Source organism: Haliotis rufescens, unplaced genomic scaffold, assembly GCF_023055435.1.
Source record: "Haliotis rufescens isolate VD_foot unplaced genomic scaffold, xgHalRufe1.0.p SCAF_19, whole genome shotgun sequence".
NCBI classification, from domain to species: domain Eukaryota; kingdom Metazoa; phylum Mollusca; class Gastropoda; order Lepetellida; family Haliotidae; genus Haliotis; species Haliotis rufescens.
The window spans coordinates 13,672,403-13,699,665 of record NW_025963879.1 but is presented as its reverse complement, the minus strand read 5'-3'; the positions used below and the strand labels follow the sequence as shown (position 1 = coordinate 13,699,665).

General features: G+C 42.7%; 1 protein-coding gene across 2 annotated transcripts in view; it reads left to right on the top strand.

Annotated features, from left to right (window-relative positions):
• The window catches only part of LOC124148296 (hemocyte protein-glutamine gamma-glutamyltransferase-like), a 44,411-nt gene that overhangs the window by 12,943 nt on the left and 4,205 nt on the right, over nt 1–27,263 (top strand). Inside the window, exons 2-12 of one of the 2 annotated variants that reach the window (XM_046519316.2) lie at nt 11,148–11,165; nt 13,797–13,945; nt 15,204–15,386; nt 16,483–16,743; nt 19,384–19,502; nt 20,152–20,259; nt 20,723–20,900; nt 22,002–22,137; nt 22,699–22,802; nt 23,420–23,662; nt 26,666–26,941. In XM_046519316.2, the coding sequence (XP_046375272.1) occupies nt 11,148–11,165; nt 13,797–13,945; nt 15,204–15,386; nt 16,483–16,743; nt 19,384–19,502; nt 20,152–20,259; nt 20,723–20,900; nt 22,002–22,137; nt 22,699–22,802; nt 23,420–23,662; nt 26,666–26,941 (1,775 nt within the window). The remainder of the gene's footprint in view (nt 1–11,147; nt 11,166–13,796; nt 13,946–15,203; nt 15,387–16,482; nt 16,744–19,383; nt 19,503–20,151; nt 20,260–20,722; nt 20,901–22,001; nt 22,138–22,698; nt 22,803–23,419; nt 23,663–26,665; nt 26,942–27,263) is intronic. The other variant, XM_046519317.2, reaches the window with a different exon arrangement.

Here is a 27,263-nt window from a genome sequence, read left to right as displayed (position 1 = left end):
GTGTCATTTGTATGTATCTATCTACATGTATAAAGTAAAACTGTATATACTGCAAGCCATCGTCTCCAAGTTGTCACTTCCTACTGAGAACCATATATCGGCCCCTTGCATATATGAGTATGCAAATTGTTCATTAATCAACGTCAGACCGACACGCGTTGATAATTTGGTGGAGCTATCGGGTAATACAGACTTCTTAGTCTGTCCTTTCCTGTACCTCTTTGCAGCATGGCATATGGTTCACAAAACTGTAGGAAGTGACAGTCTCTTATTAAAAGGATATACAACCTTCCTGGGGGCCAATCACCAAGAACGAAGAAATGGCCTTTAACAAGATTGAAGAAAGAACAAGAACCTCTCCGATCAAGAACAAGTTCTCCGATCCCAATCCTTCCCTGCTCGAATATCTTAGCAACACTGCTAAGACTTCCCCTTCAAGATGTCGTTCCTGCACATGACCTAAGAAAAGAAGTATACACGCCTATCCCACAGAGATCCGACCACAGCCATCTTCATGCAGACCCTGCACAATACAGAAGCCGCCTCACGGGCACCTACAAGATGGACACTGTGTACAAGATATCTCATTGGGACTTACTAATTTGTGTTTACTTACATGGACTCAATCAAGGATATATATTGTGTGACTGTTGAATAGTGCAAACAGGTATGTTTAATCAAAGCCAGTATATTAATGCCAAAATGTGTCTTTCCAAAATTCAGTTTTGTATGTGTGCAATATACTCCAAATTACGTCTTTAGTCAAGCTAGATCTTTGAAGTTATTGTGTAGGGAATCTTTGAAATGTCTCCAGGCCACGCCAAACATATAGTTGCAGCTAGGGCCCAGACAAACCTAAGCTGTAGGGTTATCGAGTCACACCTCTAAGCTCGACTCGTAATTTCAAAAATCTAAACGACAAAACTTGTCATTTGTTACAAGTAATTAATGTGCACAGTTTGGTACAAAATTGAATGTATTGTCTAGGACTTTGAATTCAGATTATGGATATTCTTGGGTGAGCCACCCCTACACATATGTTTATTGTATGTCAGTATTAAGTAATTAACAGCACAGCAGTATTCAGCATTTCAGAGTTTGGATGTCGGAATTAAGGATTTTTTTTTCTTTGGCATCGCACCCACAATATCTGGGCAAGCTCCGTCAAAGACACGGGAAGAGCACCCATTGTACTTAAAAGGGCAATAGTACCCACAAGTACCGTTTGAGTCACGCGGTAAAGCTAGACTCCTGGTTTCAAATATCTTTATGCGAAATATTTGCTGAGATGTTTATTTTGTACTTTTTATGACATTACTCATTATCATTATTTGGTACTGAGTCGCACCGCCAAACTAGACTCCTGAATTCAAAGAACCTTCAGTGATATATTTATTGAATCTGTGCAAAGCAGTAATTACCATGTAGTGAAATTGCACATTACAAAGAATACTTGGTTGATGTAACAAATGTTATATTTGTTATATCGTTGTGTGTTCAATACTTGGTTAGTTTTCAAACTGGCACTAAATCAAACTGGCTGGATGATAACTTTCATACCGTCATTGGATAGGTATATGTGCACACGTATTTCAACAATATCCTGAACTCATCTAATTGATTATGTTAACATTTTGCACTGTTGTTTTCGTTATGTCACACATATCAATTTGAACTCATGTAAGCTTGGGGTCCAAGCTTCACGGAACGGAGGGAAGTTGTCATAGCGACTGATTTACGACACCCATTGTCTGAAGAACATTTAATTGCAAAGGCTCATTACCCTGGAGCCATGACATCTTTATGCCTTGAAACACTTAATTGCTGTTATTTATAAGATGCTAATCATATCTGTTAATCCCCATTTTTGTGTACATCGACCATCTGCCATCCTGAACAAGATGTGCAAGTATGTCACTGATGATTTACTGTTTACATTTACATTTATTACTTACTAAATGTCAGGTGACCTTGGCTATATAAGCCTTGGTCCAGAGAGGAGAGAAAGAAAGGTCTTACCCTTAGCCTAGCTAGGGTTAGGCTGGGTGCTCCGGGGCACCAAGACAACAAGCACTACCACTATGTGCTGTCTTGGCACATAGTGTCATTTGTATGTATCTATCTACATGTATAAAGTAAAACTGTATATACTGCAAGCCATCGTCTCCAAGTTGTCACTTCCTACTGAGAACCATATATCGGCCCCTTGCATATATGAGTATGCAAATTGTTCATTAATCAACGTCAGACCGACACGCGTTGTTAATATGTTTTCTTGAGTATCAACACATGGGAATGAGTGTCCTTATGTTAGTTGTCCAGTCGTATTTTAGACACTACGCGCTGACACGAGCCAACACGAATCTAGTACTTGTGAATCGTTACATCCCTGAAACCAATATCACGTAATGTAATTGGATGGCTATTTTTAGTGTCGTGTCATTCGAATCTGGGCGAAACTTTGGTGGCCAAAGTGTCCAGTGTGTGTTTCATATAATGGAGATATAATACGCTGGGTAATCGAGGGTGACCTATTGGCGGCCATCTTGGATTTCCGAATATCAGCTTTTTATTGTAGTGTATGCTTGATGTTGTTGTTGGAGAATAGTTTTTCGATCACTGCTTCACCACATACTATTTTGTTCTCTGAAACGAGGAGCCAACACCTATTTTAGGGACCACAACACATAAACTACCCAAAAGAAGTTAAGAAACACCATGAGCGATAAATTATTTCGAGAAGTATCATTGTACATGTGACAGTAGATCGTCCATGGTATTTGTTACTTTAAGTCTTTAGTTTATTGTCAACAACTGGTTATAAATGATTGCAGGTATTAATATGTAAAGGCCGTTTATTTCACGGTAAAGGAATGTCGGTAACATCAAGTCCAGACAGAAGCAATCATAATCCCCTCCGATAGAAGGCATTGCGCTCGTCAGAGAACAATAATGAGATTTTAAGTTGGGCCACATGCTTAAGTGGCTATCCAACTCAATGTGACTGTTGGAGCGTAACAGGGTCATATTACAAGGGGTTATGTCTTACATTTAGGAGAGGAATCAACCTTTATTCAAATCATACATTAACATCAAACCTATTCGTTGACAGTGTGAGGGAGATTCTTGAATATCAAGATTAAGCAACATATATTTTTTTAAGGATAAATTATTTATTAATCCAATATGCAGGTCACAAGCTGAACAACAACAACACATTAAAATTTATGCACTCAAATATCCATAAGTTGCAGCACAAAATGAAAACTTGTTTTAACAGAGGTTGTAAGCCGTACACCCGATAAACAGGACCTTGTTAACAAGACTAGATTTCGCAGCTTTGCTAGCGTGGTATGTATTACCAAAAATGGGACAAGACTTCAGAAAGCCTCCAAACATGGGAGACAAATGATATTCTTGATGGCAGAAGTTTAGGAAGTTTAGGTTGAAGAATTATAATTTTCACATATGCACTTCAAGGATCCTAGCGTCCATTCCTTCGCTGAGAGGAGACATCAAAGAGAAGGTGATTAGGACTGTAATATTAATGGCGAGAGGCTGCAACCATCACCTACTACTCAATGCACACCGCCTGTACATGCACGTCAGAGGTGGCAGAGATAGGAAGTCGGGCCATTCAACCACACACAGCAGGTAGCACATCCTTTTGTGTGTGTGTGTCTCTCTCTTCCCAGTGTTCGCCGTCTCTCGCACAAGTGTTCGCCGTCACTCGCCCCAGTATTTGCCGTCTCTCTTCCCAGTGTTCGCCGTCTCTCTCCCCAGTGTTTGCCGTATCTCGTCCCAGTGTTTGCAATATATCTGGAACCAACACACATATGGTTATGTCTACACATGGCTAGACACCTGCACATCGCTTTCTTGCGTGAAAGGTATTTTCCAGACTTTTTGCCAAGGGTTAATTGAGAAAAGTGTTCTTGTTGACGTACCTCTGCTTTGCATCCACATCTTATGTGCCAGATGTTTAAAGTGCTGTTTTCAGTTTATTCCAGGACTTTGGAGACTTGAAAAATATTGCATTTTGTTCGACCTGGAAGTTGTAAAATGTAGCCACTGTTTGTGAACGGTTGAAGTCCTTTTGAAATTTCAGTGGTATGTTGACTGTTCATCTGTGGCGTTGGTGACGGCCGTCATATCACTCACGATGAAGAGTCGTCCAATCGCTTACGCGTGTGACCTGTCACGTGATTAACAACCGTTATCCAACCTTAGCAAAAAAACATAAGCTGTGTGGTCTTAAACTTCAACCCTGAAATTTGACTTCGATAGCCCGCCTGAGCAAGCAAACCGACAGCACATATGGTTTTGGTCATCCTAAGGAGTAAGTTATGCGAAGCATATTGGTTGCTCAAGTTTAGTGTGAGAAGTATGGGCTCCTGCCATTTTATCTTCCATCTACATTAATTTTATATTTGTCCATAAGTCTAATAAGAATGTCAGGTAAGTCTAGTGTACACTGCCCTGTCCTTGTGGACAGAGAGTACCGGGGATATGAGACTGAAATACTAGGTGGCTTGGAGCTCTGTAATGCTGAGTTGGCTTATTTCTTAATGTGCAATAATTTAATTGTCAATCACAAAAATCTATACTGTTCTCATTATGTTCCTCATGAAGTCAGTGTAGACGTACAGATGTTCCTCTTGAAGTCAGTGTAGAGGTATAGATGTTCCTCATGAAGTCCATGTAGAGGTATAGATGTTCCTCTTTAAGTCCGTGTAGAGGTACAGATGTTCCTATTGAAGTCAGTGTAGAGGTATAGATGTTCCTCATGAAGTCCATGTAGAGGTATAGATGTTCCTCTTTAAGTCCGTGTAGAGGTATAGATGTTCCTCATGAAGACAGTGTAGAGGTACAGATGTTCCTCATGAAGTCAGTGTAGAGGTATATATGTTCCTCATGAAGTCCATGTAGAGGCATAGATGTTCCTCATGAAGTCACGCTAGAGGTATAGATGTTCCTCTTGAAGTCAGTGTAGAGGTATAGATGTTCCTCATGAAGTCACGCTAGAGGTATAGATGTTCCTCATGAAGTCAGTGTAGAGGTATAGATGTTCCTCATGAAGTCACGCTAGAGGTATAGATGTTCCTCATAAAGTCAGTGTAGAGGTATATATGTTCCTCATGGAATCACGCTAGAGGTATAGATGTTCCTCATGAAGTCAGTGTAGAGGTATAGATGCTCCTCTTGAAGTCAGTGTTGAGGCATAGATGCTCCCCATGAAGTCACGCTAGAGGTATAGATGTTCCTCAGGAAGTCAGTGTAGAGGTATAGATGTTCCACACGATAACAGTGTAGAGGTATAGATGTTCCTCATAAAGTATGTGTAGAGGTATAACTGTTCTTCTAGAACATTTTTGGATATTGTCAGACATTATTGTTTCTTGAGACATTTAAACTTGCAAATTCAGCAGATAACGCTCGACTGCACACCGCCAGGATAACTCAGGTGGTTGTACAACAGCACAACATCGTCACCATGCCATGGTTTGCGCTCAGTCCAGACCTGAACCCCACAGACATACAGCGTATGTTTTCATTAAGTTGCAAAGACGCTGAAATGATGTCCGTCTGAGGCATTGAACAGCGAATAACCTTGAACATCATAAAAAAGTACCTAATGGCGGACACTCTCGATATGCACAAAGCCTGCATAAGAACGAACTATTTCATATATCTGTTACTTTCATATTAACTCAGTTGTCCCACACTCGATACTGACTACCGTCTGAATTGCACCAAACCTGCACAGGAACAAACTATCTGATACAGATAGTCCAATTAACTATCAAAACATTGATTTCTACAGCGCTATAAAATATTGCCACTCAAAGTTTGTCCAAACATTGGGAGGTTATTAAAACAACATGATCTAGAAATTGTTCTTCGCGTGTCTTTTGTCGTTCAGTATAGACGTTCCCCTTGCCAGTGCGGAGACATAGATTTCCTCTTGACATTACAATGTGGAGATATGGATGTTCAAAAATAGCACACAGTGTTTATGCATCACCATAGCATACAACATATAGAGCCAGCAGCTGCGTAGATATATATTTTTCATACCTACATAATGCATCCATAAAGATTTATTTAACTTTCACGACGACAGCGAACGTGGAGCCAATATTGATAAGTGACCGACCAGTTGATATTCTGGGCTGGGATATTGAAAATAAATATTCTTCTCAAACATTTAAAATAATATGTTGCTTGTTCGAAAAATATGTCTGTTGTAAAAATATTTAAAATGCTTTATTTCCCCTATCACAGAAGAGATTGCATATTTTTAAGAACTGCCCCCCCAAAACATCGTGTCTCTTACAAAAATAGCATCCTCCTCTCCTCTATTAAATGATGGGTCCCTAATTGTATTGATAATAATTCTATTAATATCTTTACAGCTCTATTATTTAATAAACATGCATAACGGATGACTTGTTGTTTACCGTCTAGGTTTGCCTGTATTTCTACAAACAATGCATGTTTCCAAGTTACTCGGGGGCACGGGTGGCACAGTCGTCTAAGGCGCCGCGTTTCGCTGTGCAGAGTTGCGTCCCTTGGGCACGCCAGAAAACTATGATTGTGGGTTCGAATCCCGGTTCGCCCCGATTATGTTTCTAGGTTTGTCAGCAGCTGCACCATACCCGTGCTCGTGGGTTTCACTGAAGTGGTAAACGTCTGAGACCTGCATCAGTTCGGGCTTTCCTCCCACATTAAGCTGCCACGCCGTGATATAACTGGAATAATGTTAAAAGCGGCGTTGAAACTCACTCCAAGATACTCAACATTAAAGCGCCATGCAATGTTCCATAAGGTCTAGAGGTACAAGGTCGCTGATATTTTGGAAGCCTCAGTCAGGCCATGTTGTCTTGTGTTGTTTACAGGACCTCCTCTTGGGTATTTGCACTGTTTACGTGGAGGAGAGTGATAAGAATTTGTGATCTTTGCCGTGTTATTGTACGTTGTAAACAAGACAGGGAGTGAATGTCCATATACACCCGCGTATATTACATCTGGGATTCGGGATTATTTTTAATGCATTTAATGCTTTCTTCCCAGCTGTTACTCGCCGATTCAGCTGTTACCTTATCATGACATGAATACGTTCATACATCCGAAACACAAGTGTCAAAACGTGTGGTGTCACCCTAGGCAAGTGACTTCAAATGTTCAAATGTGTCTCTGTTCACCCAGCAGGGAATGGGTACCCGATAGGTGAGGTGGATGTAAAAACCCTTTAGCGCTCGTAGGCAGCATGGGTTGTACACTCCCCAGGGAGTTAAGGATGATAACTGGAATGCATTTGGGCAGATACTAGTACCGTGGTAAGTGTGGTTTCTAATAATAATAATGATGATGATGATGATGATGATGTTGATGATGATGCTCGGTCTGGGCGAGACAAACTAGGGTGATAGTGTGAGCAACGATCCTCGCCGTCGATATCCGATTGTGTCCTATCAGCCATTATGACCAAAGGGGTGCGTGCGAATATGTACCACCGCACTCAGTATTCTATCTATATGACGGCAGAATGTAAATAAATGGTTCTGATCAACATCAAGCGCTGCCGGTGTATGATGACGGACAAGGTCATCGACTGGACCCACCCTCCCCACGACTAGCATAGGATACTGGGGACCTATTCTAACCAGGAATGAGGGAGTGAGTTGGGTTCAACGTCGCTTTTAACAGTATTCCAGTTATATCACGACGTGTCAGCTTTAATTTTGTGGGAGAAAAGCCCGTAGTGATGCAAGTCTTGGACGTTTATCACTTTATTGAAAGCAATGAGCACAGATACGGGGCCGGGATTCGAACCCACAATTATAGCTTTCTGGCGTTCCCAAGGGACGCAACTCTGTAGACCGAATACGGCGCATTAGACGTGTGTGTGTGCGTGCGTGCGTGCGTGCGTGCGTGCGTGCGTGCGTGCGTGTGTGTGTGTGTGTGCGAGAACTTTGTAATTAACTTTAGTTGGAGACAGGAGGACTGTCGATATTAGACCTTGCCTTCGATAAATATTCAAAAGGCAAAGAAACACCGTCTTAACCGATATATCGAGTTAAAGAACTTGTAGTACGTAAATATAAGTTATCATTGTCCTCTGAAATTCTGTATACATTAATTACAAAATATATCCGAGCAGTGCCTGTTATTTATTTTGCTCATTCCTTCCGCATATGGCAATCAGTCCTTCGTTACATCTCCCGCAATCTAATTATGTGTAGTCGGTGTTCAGGTGTGTGAGATACGCCAGTCTCGCCATGTTCCACTGTGAGCTTGGTGTGTGTGTGGAATGTTACGGAAGGCAATGACTACAATCCTTTGTTCACACACTGAGCGGTCTGGTCGTGGGGAGGAGGGACGATAACAAGCCTTGGATTGTTTGGGTGAACGAAGATAACACCATTTCCCTGTGAGTGAATAGAGCATTCTCAGTGGTATGAATTACATTCTCGATCAGTGTCGTGTTCGCGTATATCTGCATCCGGAGATAAACAGTTATGCAATGAATGCACTGCAAGGTGTCAGAGTGCCGGGAGTCTGACTTGTACACATCTCCATTTGTTTGGCCTCCATTAGATTTTGTGGGAAACTTCCCCAAGGGATTTTTCATAATTACTCCGCTTTCGCGGTATCATCGAGGGACAACATGACGACGTAAGAAACTAATGCGGCTCAATCGCGATATTAATGCGACGTAATCAACATCGCTATTGCAGCGCCATCAAGGTACTGAAGCGGGGCCACAAAGACAAACACGCGGCGCTATCGCTCACTAATCAAGCGCTCTCACGACACCGATTCCACGCTATCACGACACAAACTCGTCGCCATTACGGCACTAATGAGACACTATCACGGCACTAATGCGGCACAATCACATATATAAGCAGTATTGCAACACTATCACGTGTTTCGCGACACAATAGCAGCTCTAGTGGGAAAACATTTCACAAAACAGGGGTATCTTTTTAAATTGAATATAATTGTGTTGCTGAATAGGCTCCCCTAAAAAATAATTTTTAAATCAAAAACATTTTCAAATTAACCTAAAACTATATCTAGTGCTAGATGGCGGTGTAAACATGCTCTTTCATACAAGTGCTTTAGTGTTCAAGACCTGATGACCTTTTCAGACGCAGATGTTCCATGTTTCCCCTTGAGAATAAAGGATGCAATATGATCCACCACATGCTGGGGATCTCCTGGCATATATCAATATATCAATCTGAAGTTTTCTGTGTTTATTCGAAGGAACTGTGAGTGTTCCCAGCTGCATGCGAATGCATACTTCTTGTCGATGTCGATATAGGATATAGCGAATATTCGGTTTAACTAATCCAGTCTAATCGCATAGTATATGTGTATAATTTACCATTGAAGTTGGGATGTATATATTACCCATAGTCTTATTAAAAATTCTTTTCTAAGATTCCCGATCTCATTATTTTAGGAGATATCCATTTACGCTGTCACGATATGTCACACGATGTCTGTGGTATCGTGAACAATTGGTGACCTCAACTTAAAGTATTTGCAAAAATGCGTTGGTAAGACGTCACATCGTTATTGAGCTTATTGATGCCTTTGCAAAAAATGAAAACAACGGAATAACTGACATGAACTAGTCAATCAGCATACATCTTGCCGAACTAGGCTGGATGGCTGGGCTCGATCGTAGCACCACCAGTGGCTATTACGAGTTATTTCCCTTCTATGTCCCTCCTAATGACCAATCATATTCCACCTCTCACATCACTTGCATTTACATCAAACAAAATGGCGGCGTTCAGTGTGATCGATAATCAAAATCTATATTGTAACAAAATGGGTCTTACCTCGCGAAGTGGATCAAATCCCGTGAACACTTTGATTAAAAACATGAAAATAATTTTCAGGTGCTATTCCATATACCTTTCCCTCGGGCTTGTCGTTGATTCAAGTATTGGTCCCCGCCTATGACCTTTGGTATGTCATATATTATACACCACGTTAGTTTAAACAAAGTGATAACTTCTACAAATAATGTCACGGTGACCTTTGTCTCCAACAGTGTGTTGACACCTCGTGACTCTACTCTCTAGAGGGGGCACGGGTAGCCCAGTCGTCTAAGGCGCCGCGATTCGCTGTGCAGAGTTGCGTCCCTTGGGCACGCCAGAAACCTATGATTGTGGGTTCGAATCCCGGTTCGCCCAAATTATGTTTCTAATTTGTCAGCAACATACCCGTGCTCGTGGGTTTCACCGAAGTTGTAAACGTCTAAGACCTGCATCACTTCGGGCTTTCCTCCCACATTAAGCTGACACGCCGTGATATAACTGGAATAGTGTTAAACGCGGCGTTAAACCCAACTCACTCACTTACTCTACTCTCTAGAGTTGTATTTATTACAGTTTAGTTCTAAATACAAAAGAGCAGGAATATTCATTATAAGTGAAGTCTTAAGCACTTCTCATTGTTCATCAATAGTCCCCATGGCGTCTCTGCCTCAAACATCAATATCATACATCACTGAATGAATGTAACCACGCATGACATCAGCATGGCACGAGATGGAGAATAGAAAAGTTATCCAGTTGACTGACCCACAAAGGTTTCGAATCACAACAACACGTCTCTGATTAAAACGGGTCATTTGAAGGCCGCGTCACTGCTAGGAATCTCTTTCTGTGTTTATTTGGTCCTGAGAAACGTCAAACGGACAGATCACAAACGTCAACAATCTTTGAGTCAAGATATATGTGGATACACTATCACAAAGCTTGAGCGCAATATACGTAATTAAATCAGAAACCTATCGTCATTATACTCTGCTGAATCAATGTTTGTATATTTATATCTCACTCGGCTCCTCTCAATTCCAAAGGTCATCTTGCCTTGCATTCGGGGGAATCCATTTCGTGACTAGTCTCTTTAGGTAGTCTATAGAGGTAAGGGAAAAAGGCGAGTGGGCCCGATTTTTTAAGATCTATTTATAATTCGACTTCACGACACATCCCAGGTGGGAGTTTCTCCTCATCAACATTCTAAAGCTTGAGCGAAGACAGGTTTGTAGTTCCACCGGAAGTATCCAGGTTACGTCGTGTTCATTTACGTTCATGTTTTAATTATATATTTCTTTTTAGCGGTGTTCCAGTTCCACAGTGAGTATACGGCCTAGGTTCGCCATAGCCATGATGGAGCAAGGGAGCTAACTGTATACGCTTAAGCAGTAGACTGTTTATATATACAAATGTTTATTATAGTATCACTTGCCACTACCTGTACAATGTGATTACAGTGTATGTGTTAATTATCTGGCTATCGGAATTAATGACTTGAGATGCTCGTAGTTGAGATATTCGTAGTTTTCCTTCAGAGCTTTTAACCTATACGCGTCAGTGTAGATGCATGCCATGCACATATATATTACATTGAAATTATTTATGCATTTACATAACAAGTCAGCAACATTTTCATTATGTACTGTGCCAATCTCATTATATTCAGATCTTAGTTTTCGCTACCGCTAAACAAAGATCTGAGGACATCCCATTACGGGTCACGTCAGAACGACCTTTCGCGAATTTTGACCGACCAATGAAATGACTGACAAGAAATCGACATTAGCCAATCAGAAGGCAGCTTTCTCGAGCTTTACGACACGAGTTTCAAACTTGTGACTACGCTTCGAAACACATTTTGACGTATTCTCGATTAAAAAAATTAGAACTGATAAGAACATTCTAGAATGGCTTATAGATGGCCTAGATTGTATGGATATAATCATAAAACCCGTAACTGTCATTCGGAATACCCGTGTTAAATATTTCGTGGTTGCATGATTAAAAAACACATTCCGATTGTCACTTTCATGATCTGGTAAGCGACGCTCTGATTGGTTGGATGAAAGGTCGTCCTGACGTGACCCTTAATGGGATGTCCTAAAATCTTTGTTTAGCGGTAGCGAGAACTAAGATCTGATTTTAATGAGATTGGTACTGAGCGTTTTATATAATACAATACAGCTGTTAGTGATCGTGTTGACTCTGCTTTACAAATTATACACTTTGGCAATGCTTGCTCGCAGATGGTTCTTATACTGATGAGAAGTGACTGACTCGAGTGTGTGTGTGTGTGTGTGTGTGCGTGTGTGTGTGTGTGTGTGTGTGTGTGTGCGTGTGTGTGTGTGTGTGTGTGTGTGTGTGTGTGTGTGTGTGTGTGTGTGTGTGTGACTGTGAATTGTATGTCGCGAGGTATGTAGGACAATTCTCGACGCCTTCAAAACCTCTTTCACAGAAGTGAATCCAATTTCACAGACAACCCGACCGTCTCCGTGGTCCAGTGGTAGAGCGTCCACCCGGAGAGCGGAAGGTCCGGGGTTTGATCCCCTGCCGCGTCATACCAAACGATTTTAAGAGATGGTACTTGTTATTACCCTGTCTGGCTTCATTAAGGGGCTAAGGGACTGGTTGGCCATCCTTATTAAATTGAAGGATTGCGAGGTTTAAAGTCAGAATTGTTTATGTACCCACATTGATTTGAATTCACGAAAGTATGCTTCAAATGTTATGGCAGTGGAACATTTAAGCAAATTGCCAATGGTTGTCAATGCTTCTAACAGTTTCAAACATCAACTGAGGAATGTGTCATTTCCAAACAAAAATCTTAACTGTTTTAACATTACTCTTAATCAAATTATATTTGCATATTCAGCCTATTGCCGTTATCCTGGAAACGTGAACTCCATTTTTCAACATACATTTCTATGTTACTCGAGTTACACGCATTTTGCTCTTGGAACGTGGGCTCCCATTTTCAACAAACTCCTTGTAACTTTAAAGGACAAAATTAGAACTCTACATTTCAAGTAAAATGCACAGGAACCGCCTTTGCTTCTTCTATGAGCAGTCGCTAAAACTAGTACCGGTATCGCCTCATCTCCATCATCACCGTATGTATAGTATTTACATCTCAGCTGGCGCTTCTTTCTTCATTTGTTATAACTGCCTAAGCTTGTTTGTAATCTTTGGCTTTCAACCACGACTGCCGCAGCTTCAGGCGATGTTCTACACCCGGCAAATACCAAGAGAGGGTTTCTTTATATCTCAGAATATGAGCACGGCGTATCGACGAACGCTAAACGGCATTGATAAAGGCAATTGTGAAGCCCACGGAAACAAATGGCAAACTCCTATGAGAGTAATTGTTGGATATTTTCGTAAATCCCGGCGGAGTTCTCCACGAGATATGACCAGATCGTCTCCATCAGACGAAAACATTCCAAAACAGTTTTCATTTGAACCCACCGTTTCGGAAACAGTTTGTTAAGACAATTGGCAGTCTTGTGAATCTAAGGTCGTGGATTTTGCCCTGACCTTCTAACTGATATTCGGACACGTATTGCATCTTAAATCTGTCCTGTTCCGGAAACAGGCGTTCATGGCCTAGGAAAAACAGCTAACAGTGTTCCTTTTGATGACAGGGAAATTGGAAAATATTGTGGTGATTCTTAGTTTCGGCATCGGAACTTAGGTTATAGAACATCATTACCGCTAGCTGTTTGACATACCACAGTTTGACGTGAACAATAATTTAGCGCTATCCTCCCCTTGAGGACATACCTGTGCCTGATTCGGATATTTCTTCAACAGCGTAATTGCTGTTGTCATGCTTTTGACTGTTTGGGCATCTGAATTTGTTCCCTCGCTGAAGCGTGTCCTAATATCTGAAGGACACTAACGTTGTGGTCGTCTCCTTGTGTCTGACACTGACAGGATGTTCTCTTCTTCCAGGACGTCCTTGTCGGAGAAGTTCGCCTCTTTTTACGGAAATCTCCGAACGTCATTACTTGGAAATAACTTAGCCGGGCGCAGAGCGACAGACCAGGAGAACCCGTTTGCAGAGGATGCGCAGTTGACGGGCTTCAAAAGGGAAAAAGAAGGTTGGTATTGTTTTTAGAAAAAGCGGACATTTCTAAGGACGGTTGTCCAACATCTATCATTGTATAACCAAGGATACCTTAATAACCACTGATACGAAACATTCGTTGAACAGCGAATTTCTATATTGAATAGTCCCCTGGACTCAGTTTTGAGATTATCTATCTCATATGAACTTAAAAGGACCAGCTGGCCCTGAAATCGGACATTTTTTAAAGTAAACGATAACGTGGATGTATTTATTTGGCTTTGCATAATCAGTTTGTCACTGCAAATCCGAGGAAATTCAAATGTGTTCCATGAACGACGAAAACAGTACATTGATGTCAACATTAGCGAAAGTATTGCTGTAACCAACCCTGAATGAGTTCAAGTCTTGTGATGACTGCAAAGAATCTTCATTATCAGAGATCTGGGTCCCGTTCCACAAAGCGACAATCGCAAGTCTATGTTAAAGTATGGGGAGTTACGATCGTCTCAGTGCTACGGCTGTCGTAAGTCTATGTTAAAGTATTGGGAGTTACGATCGTCTCAGTGCTACGGCTGTCGTAAGTCTATGTTAAAGTATGGGAGTTACGATCGTCTTAGTGCTACGACTGTCGTACGTCTATGTTATGCCGTGCAGAGTTGCGTCCCTTTGGCACGCCAGAGCTCTATGATTGTGGGTTTGAAACCCGGTTCTCTTTCCACCCACATTAAGCTGACACGCCGTGATATAACTGGAATAATGTGAAAAATGCAGCGTTAAACCCAAATCCCTCACTTACTCATTCCAGCAGCCCAGGTGTGAGTGTTCGCTCGTCTTTGACACGAGTCGTGTGGACATAAACGCGTTCACTGCTGTGCTGTCGGCACCAAGTCTTAAGACTGTGGGTCTTCTGGTAGGGCATCCGTCCGGATAGCGGAAGGCCGGGGGCTCGATTCCAAGCCGCGTCAAACCAAAAGACGTTAAAATATGGTACTTGTTGTTACCCTGCCTGACGCTCGGCATTAAGGGGCTAAAACAAGGACTGGTCGGCTCGGAGTCAGCAAACTGTTTCTGAGTGGGCTATTCATGTTAAACTGCGGCATGGTATCTACCTGCGGTGTGCGGTTGAATGGCCCGACTTCCTATAGCCTACATTAAAACATCGGGTGTTTCGTAGTCACTGAATGGGAAGAAGGTGTGTTGCATAGTCTTCACGTCTATCACCGAATATATATGTTGAACCACTGGTGATGCGATACAAACTGTTTCCTAACTTTCTCCCTTTCATCCAGAGGGTCAACTGAAGCCGAAGACCATTGACTTGGAGAAGAGCGCCAACCGAGAAGCGCACAGAACCAGCGATTATGAGATCCCGAATCTTATCATCAGGCGCGGGCAAGAATTTAAAGTCAAAATATTTTTCGAGAGGAACTACATCGCCCCCGAGGATCAGATTGTGCTCAAGTTTGTCACAGGTAGGTCTTATTCCAGTTAGGAGGGCGGTGGGGTAGGTCACAGGTAGGTCGATATCTTACTCCAGTCCGGGTGTCGGTGGGGTAGGTCACAGGTGGGTCGATATCTTACTCCAGTTCGGAGGGAGGTGGGGTAGCCTTGTGGTTAAACCGTTTTCTGTCACGCCGAACACCTGGGTTCTATTCCTCACATGGGTACAATGTGTGAAGGACATTTCCCGTGTCCCCCGCTGTGAGATTGCTAAAAGCAGCGTGAAACCATACTCACTGACTCACGTTTTCATTTAGGCGTGTGTCGTATTCCGCGGACCCTAAATTTCACAGGTGAATAAAAATATTGTCTTCCGACAACCGACCCAATGAATTTGTTAAATATCTGAATAAAGTAATAATCTTTGCTTCAGTATTAGGTAATACAGTTCATACAGACGGAGTAGGGCTCATTTGACTTCCGTGGTTCACCAACCCATGTCAGCCGACGGACAGCGCATTTATCTTACCGCACATCTAATTATATTGCAAATATGTATATGCATGCATGCTTTGGTCTGAATCGGTAAGAATACCACAGTTAGGCATTTATCCACTTCGTTCTTTTTTCACAGAAAACAGATCTATTTCACTCAGAAAGTATCGTAAATATCCCGAGAAAAGCGTCTTACACATCATTAATTCAAGATACAAAATTGCAGTTGGTATGTTGCAAATGTAAACCAAAAGTTCGGCAATTCAAGCGGAAAACATAAGAAATGTACCTTACATAATAGCTGGGTACATTGAAAAAAGAAGAACAGATCTCAGCCAATCAGAAAACAACATTCATGTGTAAGAAAAGATAAATGTAGATAAATGTTTGACTTTTCATGTCGACTTTGTTTTTTCTCTCAATTTTATTAAAGGTAAATGTGTACTGATATATTTCGAGTTGGCATAATTACAAGTTTCTATCACTATCATTCAATGCCTACATGATGCCACGTGATTTCATGATTGAAAACGATGTGATGTTATAGAACTGTTCTTTGTCACGCAAGAAAACATAGATCAATATATGGCTTCTTCAGCAAAAATGGTTCCTTTCTGTTCCATCCTGTCTTAGGTAGTCGCCCTCAGCAGAGTAAAGGTAGCGTGGTAGGCGTCCAGAAAGTGGACAAGGTCAAGGACAACGAGTGGGGTTTCCAGATTCTGTCAGTGGAGGAAAAGGCGTTGGTGCTGAACGTGTCGTCTGATGCTGACACCATTGTGGGGCGGTATCAGCTGTTTGTGGACACCGTGCACACATCGAGTCAAGGAAACGTGGAGAAGTTCCGATACAAGCACCCAGACGACATTTACATCCTGTTTAATCCGTGGTGTGATGGTGAGTGATTGTGTGTGACTGTAGACAACGTGGTGTGATGGTGAGTGATTGTGTGTGACTGTAGACAACGTGGTGTGATGGTGAGTGATTGTGTGTGACTGTAGACAACGTGGTGTGATGGTGAGTGATTGTGTGTGACTGTAGACAACGTGGTGTGATGGTGAGTGATTGTGTGTGAATGTAGACAACGTGGTGTGATGGTGAGTGATTGTGTGTGACTGTAGACAACGTGGTGTGATGGTGAGTGATTGTGTGTGACTGTAGACAACGTGGTGTGATGATGAGTAATTGTGTGTGACTGTAGACAACGTGGTGTGATGGTGAGTGATTGTGTGTGACTGTAGACAACGTGGTGTGATGATGAGTAATTGTGTGTGACTGTAGACAACGTGGTGTGATGGTGAGTGATTGTGTGTGACTGTAGACAACGTGGTGTGATGGTGAGTGATTGTGTGTGACTGTAGACAACGTGGTGTGATGGTGAGTGATTGTGTGTGACTGTAGACAACGTGGTGTGATGGTGAGTGATTGTGTGTGACTGTAGACGACGTGGTGTGATGGTGAGTGATTGTGTGTGACTGTAGACAACGTGGTGTGATGGTGAGTGATTGTGTGTGACTGTAGACAACGTGGTGTGATGGTGAGTGATTGTGTGTGACTGTAGACAACGTGGTGTGATGGTGAGTGATTGTGTGTGACTGTAGACAACGTGGTGTGATGGTGAGTGATTGTGTGTGACTGTAGACAACGTGGTGTGATGATGAGTAATTGTGTGTGACTGTAGACAACGTGGTGTGATGGTGAGTGATTGTGTGTGACTGTAGACAACGTGGTGTGATGATGAGTAATTGTGTGTGACTGTAGACAACGTGGTGTGATGGTGAGTGATTGTGTGTGACTGTAGACAGCGTGGTGTGATGATGAATAATTGTGTGTGACTGTAGACAACGTGGTGTGATGGTGAGTGATTGTGTGTGACTTCAACAAAGTGGTGTGATGATGAGTGATTGTGTGTGACTTCAACAACGTGGTGTGATGGTGAGTGATTGTTTATGACTGTAGACAACGTGGTGTGATGGTGAGTGATTGTGTGTGACTGTAGACAACGTGGTGTAATGATTAGTGATTGTGTGTGACTGTAGACAACGTGGTGTGATGATGAGTGATTGGGTGGGACTTCAACAACGTGGTGTGATGGTGAGTGATTGTGTGTGACTGTAGACAACATGGTGTGATGGTGAGTGATTGTGTGTGAATGTAGACAACGTGGTGTGATGGTGAGTGATTGTGTGTGACTGTAGACAACGTGGTGTGATGGTGAGTGATTGTGTGTGACTGTAGACAACGTGGTGTGATGGTGAGTGATTGTGTGTGACTGTAGACAACATGGTGTGATGATGAGTGATTGTGTGTGACTGTAGACAACGTGGTGTGATGATGAGTCATTGTGTGTGACTGTAGACAACATGGTGTGATGATGAGTGATTGTGTGTGACTGTAGACAACGTGGTGTGATGATGAGTCATTGTGTGTGACTGTAGACAACGTGGTGTGATGGTGAGTGATTGTGTATGACTGTAGACAACGTGGTGTGATGATGAGTGATTGTGTGTGACTGTAGACAACGTGGTGTGATGATGAGTCATTGTGTGTGACTGTAGACAACATGGTGTGATGATGAGTGATTGTGTGTGACTGTAGACAACGTGGTGTGATGATGAGTCATTGTGTGTGACTGTAGACAACGTGGTGTGATGGTGAGTGATTGTGTATGACTGTAGACAACGTGGTGTGATGGTGAGTGATTGTGTGTGACTGTAGACAACGTGGTGTGATGGTGAGTGATTGTGTGTGACTGTAGACAACGTGGTGTGATGATGAGTGATTGTGTGTGACTGTAGACAACGTGGTGTGATGGTGAGTGATTGTGTGTGACTGTAGACAACATGGTGTGATGATGAGTCATTGTGTGTGACTGTAGACAACGTGGTGTGATGGTGAGTGATTGTGTATGACTGTAGACAACGTGGTGTGATGGTGAGTGATTGTGTGTGACTGTAGACAACGTGGTGTGATGGTGAGTGATTGTGTGTGACTGTAGACAACATGGTGTGATGGTGAGTGATTGTGTGTGACTGTAGACAACGTGGTGTGATGGTGAGTGATTGTGTTTGATCATTAACGTTACGATATATGTGAAGGCAAAATGACAATCTGGCCACGGTCAGCTGTGCTGCAGGAGGCAAGGGGAGGGTTCAGGAAAGGAACGCTTCGGGGATGCGAATTAAGTGCTAAACATTATATATGGTCAACTTCTAATTGCATAGTCTCCACGGAAACTTTTTACAGGAGTTCATTACTTCAGAAATATCTTGTCGCTTGAACGATAAAGTTAACTATCTTTAAACAAAGTTAAGATGTGAACTTGGATTTGTTAAATGTTTCCTCACACCCAGTAGCTGTGTGTTTAAGCGGTTAGGTCTTTCTGTCAGCTCCCGAGCTGTCGGATGGCATCAGTGTCATGGGTGGACTAAGTACTACACGAATCGTGGTTTTTGACGTTTTTAAGTACGTAATCGAAAATCGTTATACGTTGAGCTTTAGGGTCGATGGAACTAACTGAAATGTTTGTGTGTGTAGCGGACAGCGTGTTTCTGCCGGATGAGACTCAGCGCCAGGAGCACGTGCTCCGGGAAACTGGTCGGATCTGGTTGGGGTCAGTCGGCAAGTACTGCGTCAGACCATGGAACTTCGGCCAGGTGCGTCCACATTTCTACCATCGGATAGATATTTGTTTACTCCCGCGGGGAAAGACACATTTAGTGCAGACGTCAATGAATATATGCCATGCATGCGCAAATGACAAATTTGTGACACTTTAAAAGGTACGGACCAGTTTATCCTCCTGGGTCTCGTTCTACAAACCGATTTTAGCTCTACTGTCAGAGCAATATCATCTTAAGGCTAAGATCGCTTTGTGGAACGGGTCCAGACGAATACACCGGTCATGTCTTTTAAAGTGTCACCGAAATGTACAATAGATATCATTGATTTAGAATATTGCATCAGTGTTTTAAATACCTGTGTCCGAACACCGTGCATCAATTACACGGACTGACGTTGCAGACTGACGTCCGTGGTACCATATGCCACGTTCTCAGTCACTGTGTCCCGTAGCGTTATCTGTGTTTACATATCTAGATACATAAGTGACGGTGGCGGTAGCCAAGTGGTTAAAGCGTCCGATGGTCACGCCGAAAGCCCGGGTTTGATTCCCCATATAGAAACAATGTGTGTATCCCATTTCTGGTGTCCTCGTCGTGCTGGAATATTGCTAAAAGTGGCGAAAAACCATACTCACTCACTCTGGATACATGAGTACTTGTAAACTAATGTTTCATTTTGCAGTTTGACGACGTATGCCTCATCGCCGCCCTAGCCTTGATGGAGAAATCGGAGCTGGGCGACCAGGCCAGAAACAACCCAATACTCATAGTCAGGGCCATGTGTAAAGTGGTAGGTGTCATTATTCATTTTCAGGCCACGCGTAAAGTGGTAGGCGTCACTACTCATAGTCATGTTCATATGTTAAGACGTTAACTGGATTCGGATGCACCAGTTGTCTAAGGTGCCGCGATTCGCTGTGCAGAGTTGCGTCCCTTGGGCATGACAGAAACCTATGATTGTGGGTTCGATATCCCGGTTCGCCCCGATTATGTTTCTAGGTTTGTCAGCACCATACCCATGCTCGTGGGTTTCATCGAAGTGGTAAACGTCTCAGACCTGCATCACTTAGGGCTTTCCTCCCACATTAAGCTGACACGCCGCGATATAACTGGAATACTATTAAAAGCGGCGTAAAACCAACTCACTCACACTCACGTTAACTGGATTCACACATGAAACTGTCGATATACCAGTGTGTAATTGAGAAGGTGTGGTGTATATTTATGGGATGTGATATTATTACCATGTTCAGATCAACAACAACGAGCGCGACGGCGGCGTCCTGAACGGCAACTGGTCTGGGAAGTACGACGACGGCGTGGCTCCATACGCATGGAACGGAAGTGCCGCCATCTTGGAAGAGTTCCTCAAGAAGAGGAAGGGCGTTAAGTATGGACAGTGCTGGACATTCGCCGCAGTGGAGACAACGTGTAAGTCAGGACCATTGGGCCTTAGGCTTTGGAACATCTAATTCGTCGTCCGAAATATAACAATTAAAGAGTGTATTAGGGTGTACATATATTATCCACACCTTTAGTAAGAATCTAAAGCTCAAATATGAGCATGGTCGTATAGATATAAAAACTGATATTGACACCATTTTGAAATTGAAGCGTTATTACTGCAAAGTCAGTCCAGAGTTAAGTCACGCAGCTGGGAGAAGATTTCTGATTGTGTTCAATTTCAACATACTTGGATTTCAAGACTTCAAGAGTTCGCACTCTAAAATACCAAGTGGACATACTGTCTTTTGAGAGTGGACATTACCCTCACGGGAATCCGTTTCACCTGTGATCTATATAGTTAATTTAGTGTACCGGCGAACCCTTCTGCGTCTGATTAAAGTTGACCATTAGCCTCTCCCGGGATTCAGGCTCACTGTGCGCCGACCGGAGACATTAATCTCTGATGCTCTCATACATTGCATTGAACCCAAGTTCTCCACTCACTTCAGGTTGAGCGTTAATTCATTCCTTAGTTAAGATATACGAAAAGGGGGAAATCTCATTAAAATCACTCAGATATTTTACTCCAATACGATACCCCTCTGCGTGGAAATCTGACAAACCTAATGTCGCGTCAGAGAGCTTTCTATTCAGCCAGTCAGCGTCGGGGCTTTTAAATTCACGATGCGAGAGAATCAGATTTCTGTATCTCGCAAACAAACATAAAATGGCAGTTCCGAATAGATTTTAAACAGCCGCGGTTTTATTTTATACACCCTGCCTTTTCTGAATGCCATGGCATATACATCTTTTGTTGTGGTCGAAATTTCCGAATCGAGGTGGTAAAGAAATGAAGTCGAATCGTTTTAGAAACCTGACATCTGATTGGCTCAAGAACCCACACATACTTCATGTAGATCAGGATTCAACCGACGCGAGCTCCAATGAAGTGTTTGAAGGATTTACACTAGAGTTGTATCGCATAGGAATAAGAGATTGAAAAAGTGACATATTTCATCTTGCGATTGCGAGAACAGCTGTTCTATGTCAGTTAAAATGTTATGATAGGATTTTCTCTGTCTTCAGTATTAAGAGCTCTTGGCATTCCTGTTCGGTGTGTATCGTGTTTCCGGTCTGCGCATGACAGTGATTTCAGCAGCACTGTCAACTTCCACTGGACACCAGAAGGCAGACCCCGGAACACCATGAACGACGCCATCTGGTGGGTGTTTGATAACCAGAAAGAGATCACAATTAACTCCTACTACTTCTCATCTTCCCGAGGCAAGGGCGTTAACTGATTGTAAAAGTCCTTGCCGAACTGGGCTGGAATTTCCAGGTTCGATCGTAGCGCCATCAGTGGATATTACGAGTTATGTCCCTTCTATGTCCCTCCTATTAACCCGTAAGATTCCATCGCTCATATCGCTTGCATTTGCTTACCCAGCGAAGTGCATCAAATCACTTGAGCACCTTGATTAAAAACGTGAGCAGATTTGTAAAATATTTGTCGACACCCTGTTGATGGTACAGATGCTTTGCAAATCCTGCAATCGACGGACACCTGCACGCTGAAATCTATGTTGTTTACGTTCCCTCGCTGTACCATAACATTTCTTTACTATAGTACCGCGTTCCCTTGCTGTACCAAAACATTTCCTTACTATAGTACCGCGTTCCCTCGCAATGACCTTCCCATTCTCTCGCAATATTTGTCACGTTTCCTCCATATTATTCCGCGGTCGTAGTCACCAGTTTCTCATTTGTTGAATCAATCTGACAGGGACTTCCATGTTTGGAACGAGGCCTGGTTCAAGCGTCCCGACCTCCCCTCGGGCCACGATGGGTGGCAAGCGTTTGACCCAACACCTCAGGAGTGCAATGAAGGTAAGGCCTCCATCATACGAATCCATCCTCGATTATCCAGTGTGTCTTATCCGTTTCTGTTATCCCCAACTTAGCAAAGAATTACCCTCGGAACTTGAAATAAATATTCAATTAATATTATACACTCCACAAACGAGGATGGATGTAGCAGGTATTCGATGTTCACCTTCTTGACCACTACATCAGAGATTTGGTCCTCAGGAACCAATGCTTGTCGTAAGGGGCGACTAACGGAATCGGGTGGTCAGTCTCGCTGACTTAGTTGATGCATGTCATCGTATACTAATTACATAGATCGATGCTCATGATGTCAATCACTGGATCACTGGTCCGGACTCAATTATTTACACCATATAGCTGGAATACTGCTGAGTTAAACTACAAACAAACATCAGACATCAGAATACGTTTTGAATTGTCTGAGTGTCCACGTTGGTGCTGAGGCCAAGTTTGTAAGTAGAATAATAGAAACAGAAAGAAACTACAATAAAATATAAATAAAAAAATAAAAACTTCTAACTTTCTAACATTTACAATGCTTTAGACAGTATGTTTGTAATTAATTATGGCAAGTTAATTCGAAGATATTTTTTTCATATGTGTAAATCATTCTCCAGGTGTTTTTACCTGTGGACCCGCGTCAGTGAAGGCGATCAAAGACGGAGAGGTGTATCTAGGGTATGACGCCAAGTTCATCTTTGCCGAGGTGAACGGCGGTCGGCTTCACTGGACCGTTGACAGTGACGGCAACATGAGCGCCTTCAAAGCCGACTCGAACATCGTTGGCAGGTGCCTCAGTACTAAGGCCGCAGGAACTATCTCAAGGGAAGATCTCACCGATTCCTACAAATATGCAGACGGTGGGTAACAAGTATTTGTAAACATGTAGACGATGGACAACATCGATACAAGAACACAATAGGTTACACTTATCCGCAAGCATGTGGCACATTTGTAAGCTGAGCTGATGAGGTTTTTTTACAAACTTACAGCTGGTAGTCAACAATTACACAACCATACAGACGGTGTGTACTTGAAGCCGATGGGTAACATTCAACCAAGCATACAGACGGTTGGTAACATGTCATACATACTTGAAGCCGAATGTTAACATTCAACCAAGCATACAGACGGTAAGTAACATTCAATCAAGCATACAGACGGTTGGTAACATTCAACCAAGCATACAGACAGTTAGTAACATGTCATACATACTTGAGGCCGATGGGTAACTTTCAACCAAGCATACAGACGGTTGGTAACTTTCAACCAAGCATACAGACAGTTGGTAACATGTCATACATACTTGAAGGCGATGGGTAACTTTCAACGAAGCATACAGACGATGGGTAACTTTCAACCAAGCATACAGACGGTGGGTAACATGTCATACATACTTGAAGCCGATAGGTAACATTCAACCAAGCATACAGACGGTTGGTAACATTCAACCAAGCACACAGACAGTTGGTAACATGTCATACATACTTGAAGCCGATGGGTAACTTTAACCGAAGCATACAGACGGTTGGTAACATTCAACCAAGCATACAGACAGTTGGTCACATGTCATACATACTTGAGGCCGATGGGTAACTTTCAACGAAGCATACAGACGATGGGTAACTTTCAACCAAGCATACAGACGGTGGGTAACATGTCATACATACTTGAAGCCGATAGGTAACATTCAACCAAGCATACAGACGGTGAGTAACATTAAAACAAGCATACAGACGGCTGGTAAAATTCAACCAAGCATACAGACGGCTGGTAACATTCAACCAAGCATACAGACGGTGGGTAACATTCAAACAAGCATACAGACGGCTGGTAACATTCAACCAAGCATACAGACGGTGGGTAACATTCAAACAAGCATACAAACGCTGGGTAACATTCAACCAAGCATACAGACGGCTGGTAACATGTCATACATACTTGAAGCTGATAGGTAACATTCAACCAAGCATACAGACGGTTGGTAACATTCAACCAAGCATACAGACGGCTGGTAACATGTCATACATACTTGAAGCTGATAGTTAACATTCAACCAAGCATACAGACGGTTGGTAACATGTCATACATACTTGAAGCCGATAGGTTACATTCAACCAAGCATACAGACGGTTGGTAACATTCAACCAGGCATACAGACGGTTGGTAACTTTCAACCATGTCATCGATCCCAATTGCGTGGATCGATGCTCATGATCTCAACCACTGGATTGTCTGGTCCAGATTCGATTATTTACAGACCGCCGTCATATAGCTGGAATATTGCTGAGTGGGGCGTTAAACATCAAACCAACCAACCAAAAATACAACCCACAGACGGTGGGTAACATGTCATACATACTTGAAGCCGATAGGTTACATTCAACCAAGCATACAGACGGCTGGTAACATGTCATACATACTTGAAGCTGATAGTTAACATTCAACCAAGCATACAGACGGTTGGTAACATGTCATACATACTTGAAGCCGATAGGTTACATTCAACCAAGCATACAGACGGTTGGTAACATTCAACCAGGCATACAGACGGTTGGTAACTTTCAACCATGTCATCGATCCCAATTGCGTGGATCGATGCTCATGATCTCAATCACTGGATTGTCTGGTCCAGACTCGATTATTTACAGACCGCCGTCATATAGCTGGAATATTGCTGAGTGGGGCGTTAAACATCAAACCAACCAACCAAAAATACAACCCACAGACGGTGGGTAACATGTCATACATACTTGAAGCCGATAGGTTACATTCAACCAAGCATACAGACGGCTGGTAACATGTCATACATACTTGAAGCTGATAGTTAACATTCAACCAAGCATACAGACGGTTGGTAACATGTCATACATACTTGAAGCCGATAGGTTACATTCCACCAAGCATACAGACGGTGGGTAACATTCCACCAAGCATACAGGCGGTGGGTAACATTCAAACAAGCATACAGACGGTGGGTAACATGTCATACACACTTGAAGCCGATAGATAACATTCAACCAAGCATAGACGGTTGGTAACATTCAACCAAGCATACAGACGGTGGGTAACATTCAAACAAGCATACAGACGGTGGGTAACATGTCATACACACTTGAAGCCGATAGGTAACATTCAACCAAGCATAGACGGTTGGTAAGATGTCATACATACTTGAAGCCGATAGGTAACATTCAACCAAGCATACAGACGGTTGGTAACATGTCATACATACTTGAAGCTGATAGTTAACATTCAACCAAGCATAGACGGTTGGTAAGATGTCATACATACTTGAAGCCGATAGGTAACATTCAACCAAGCATACAGACGGTTGGTAACATGTCATTTATACTTGAAGCCGATGGGTAACATTCAAACAGGAATACAGACGGTGGTAACATGTCACACATGCATGCAACCATTTGGTAACCTGTTATACAAGCATTCAGAATATGTTATTTGTAAACGTAGGACAAACTTCTCATTCTCATTTGTTGTTGTGTTTTCAACAAGATTACAAATTTCCAAAAAGGTGCATCAGCGTTAAATTACGCCCATTGCACCAGTGGTGTATCGATGCTCGGGGAAGGAAGGTTGCGTGCATGTCGTGAGTGCCAACATAGACATTGAACATCGGCAATGTGTTCTTAATGAATATGGACACTGTTGGTTGGACGATGTCCTTGGACCGGACAGGGACATGAAGACACAACTTAGTGTCGGATATCGCACAAAGCACTGTGTGGAGCTGGTTCATGAAACAGCTGAAGCTAAGGCCGCCGGTAAACGATTTGTGGCTCAAGGTCCATTATATAGTCATTGAAGCGTCAAACACTTTCACTTCCATTCTTCTTCTACAGGAAGTGCAGATCAGAAAGAGGCTCTAGACCGAGCTCAGCGGGTGTGTTTCCGGAAGCCCATCACACCTCTTTCCACCAAAGAAGACATGGAATTCATTTTCCTCGGTGAATCTCTAAAGTCAGGGGAGATAACTGCTACTCTCAAAGTGAAGAATGATTCCAGGGAAAGCAGGGTCATTGACGTCTACATCTCCGCCGTCGCTGCCTACTACACCGGCGTGTCAGCCGTTGAGCTCAAGGAGACGTCGCCCACCATAGTTATTGAACCATCAGGGGGTAAGTCTAGACTGCGACGTGATAATTTGATGTACAGCTATTCCTTAGAGAGCGGTCACGGCTGGGTGGTAGGCTTGAGAAGTCAGATATGTAGAGTGATGGATGAATGGCATTATTCAGACTGAGTAAACCAGTGAAACAAAGCCTATCTAGGCCCCTCTGTTGTTTCTGTCAAAATGATTGACTCGGTATTTTATTTCGTTTGTTTGTGGTTTTACGCCGAACTATATCCCAGCTATATGAAGGTGGTCTGTAAATAATCGAGTCTGGACCAGACAAGCGAGTGATTGACATCATGAGTATTGATTATGCAAGTGGGATC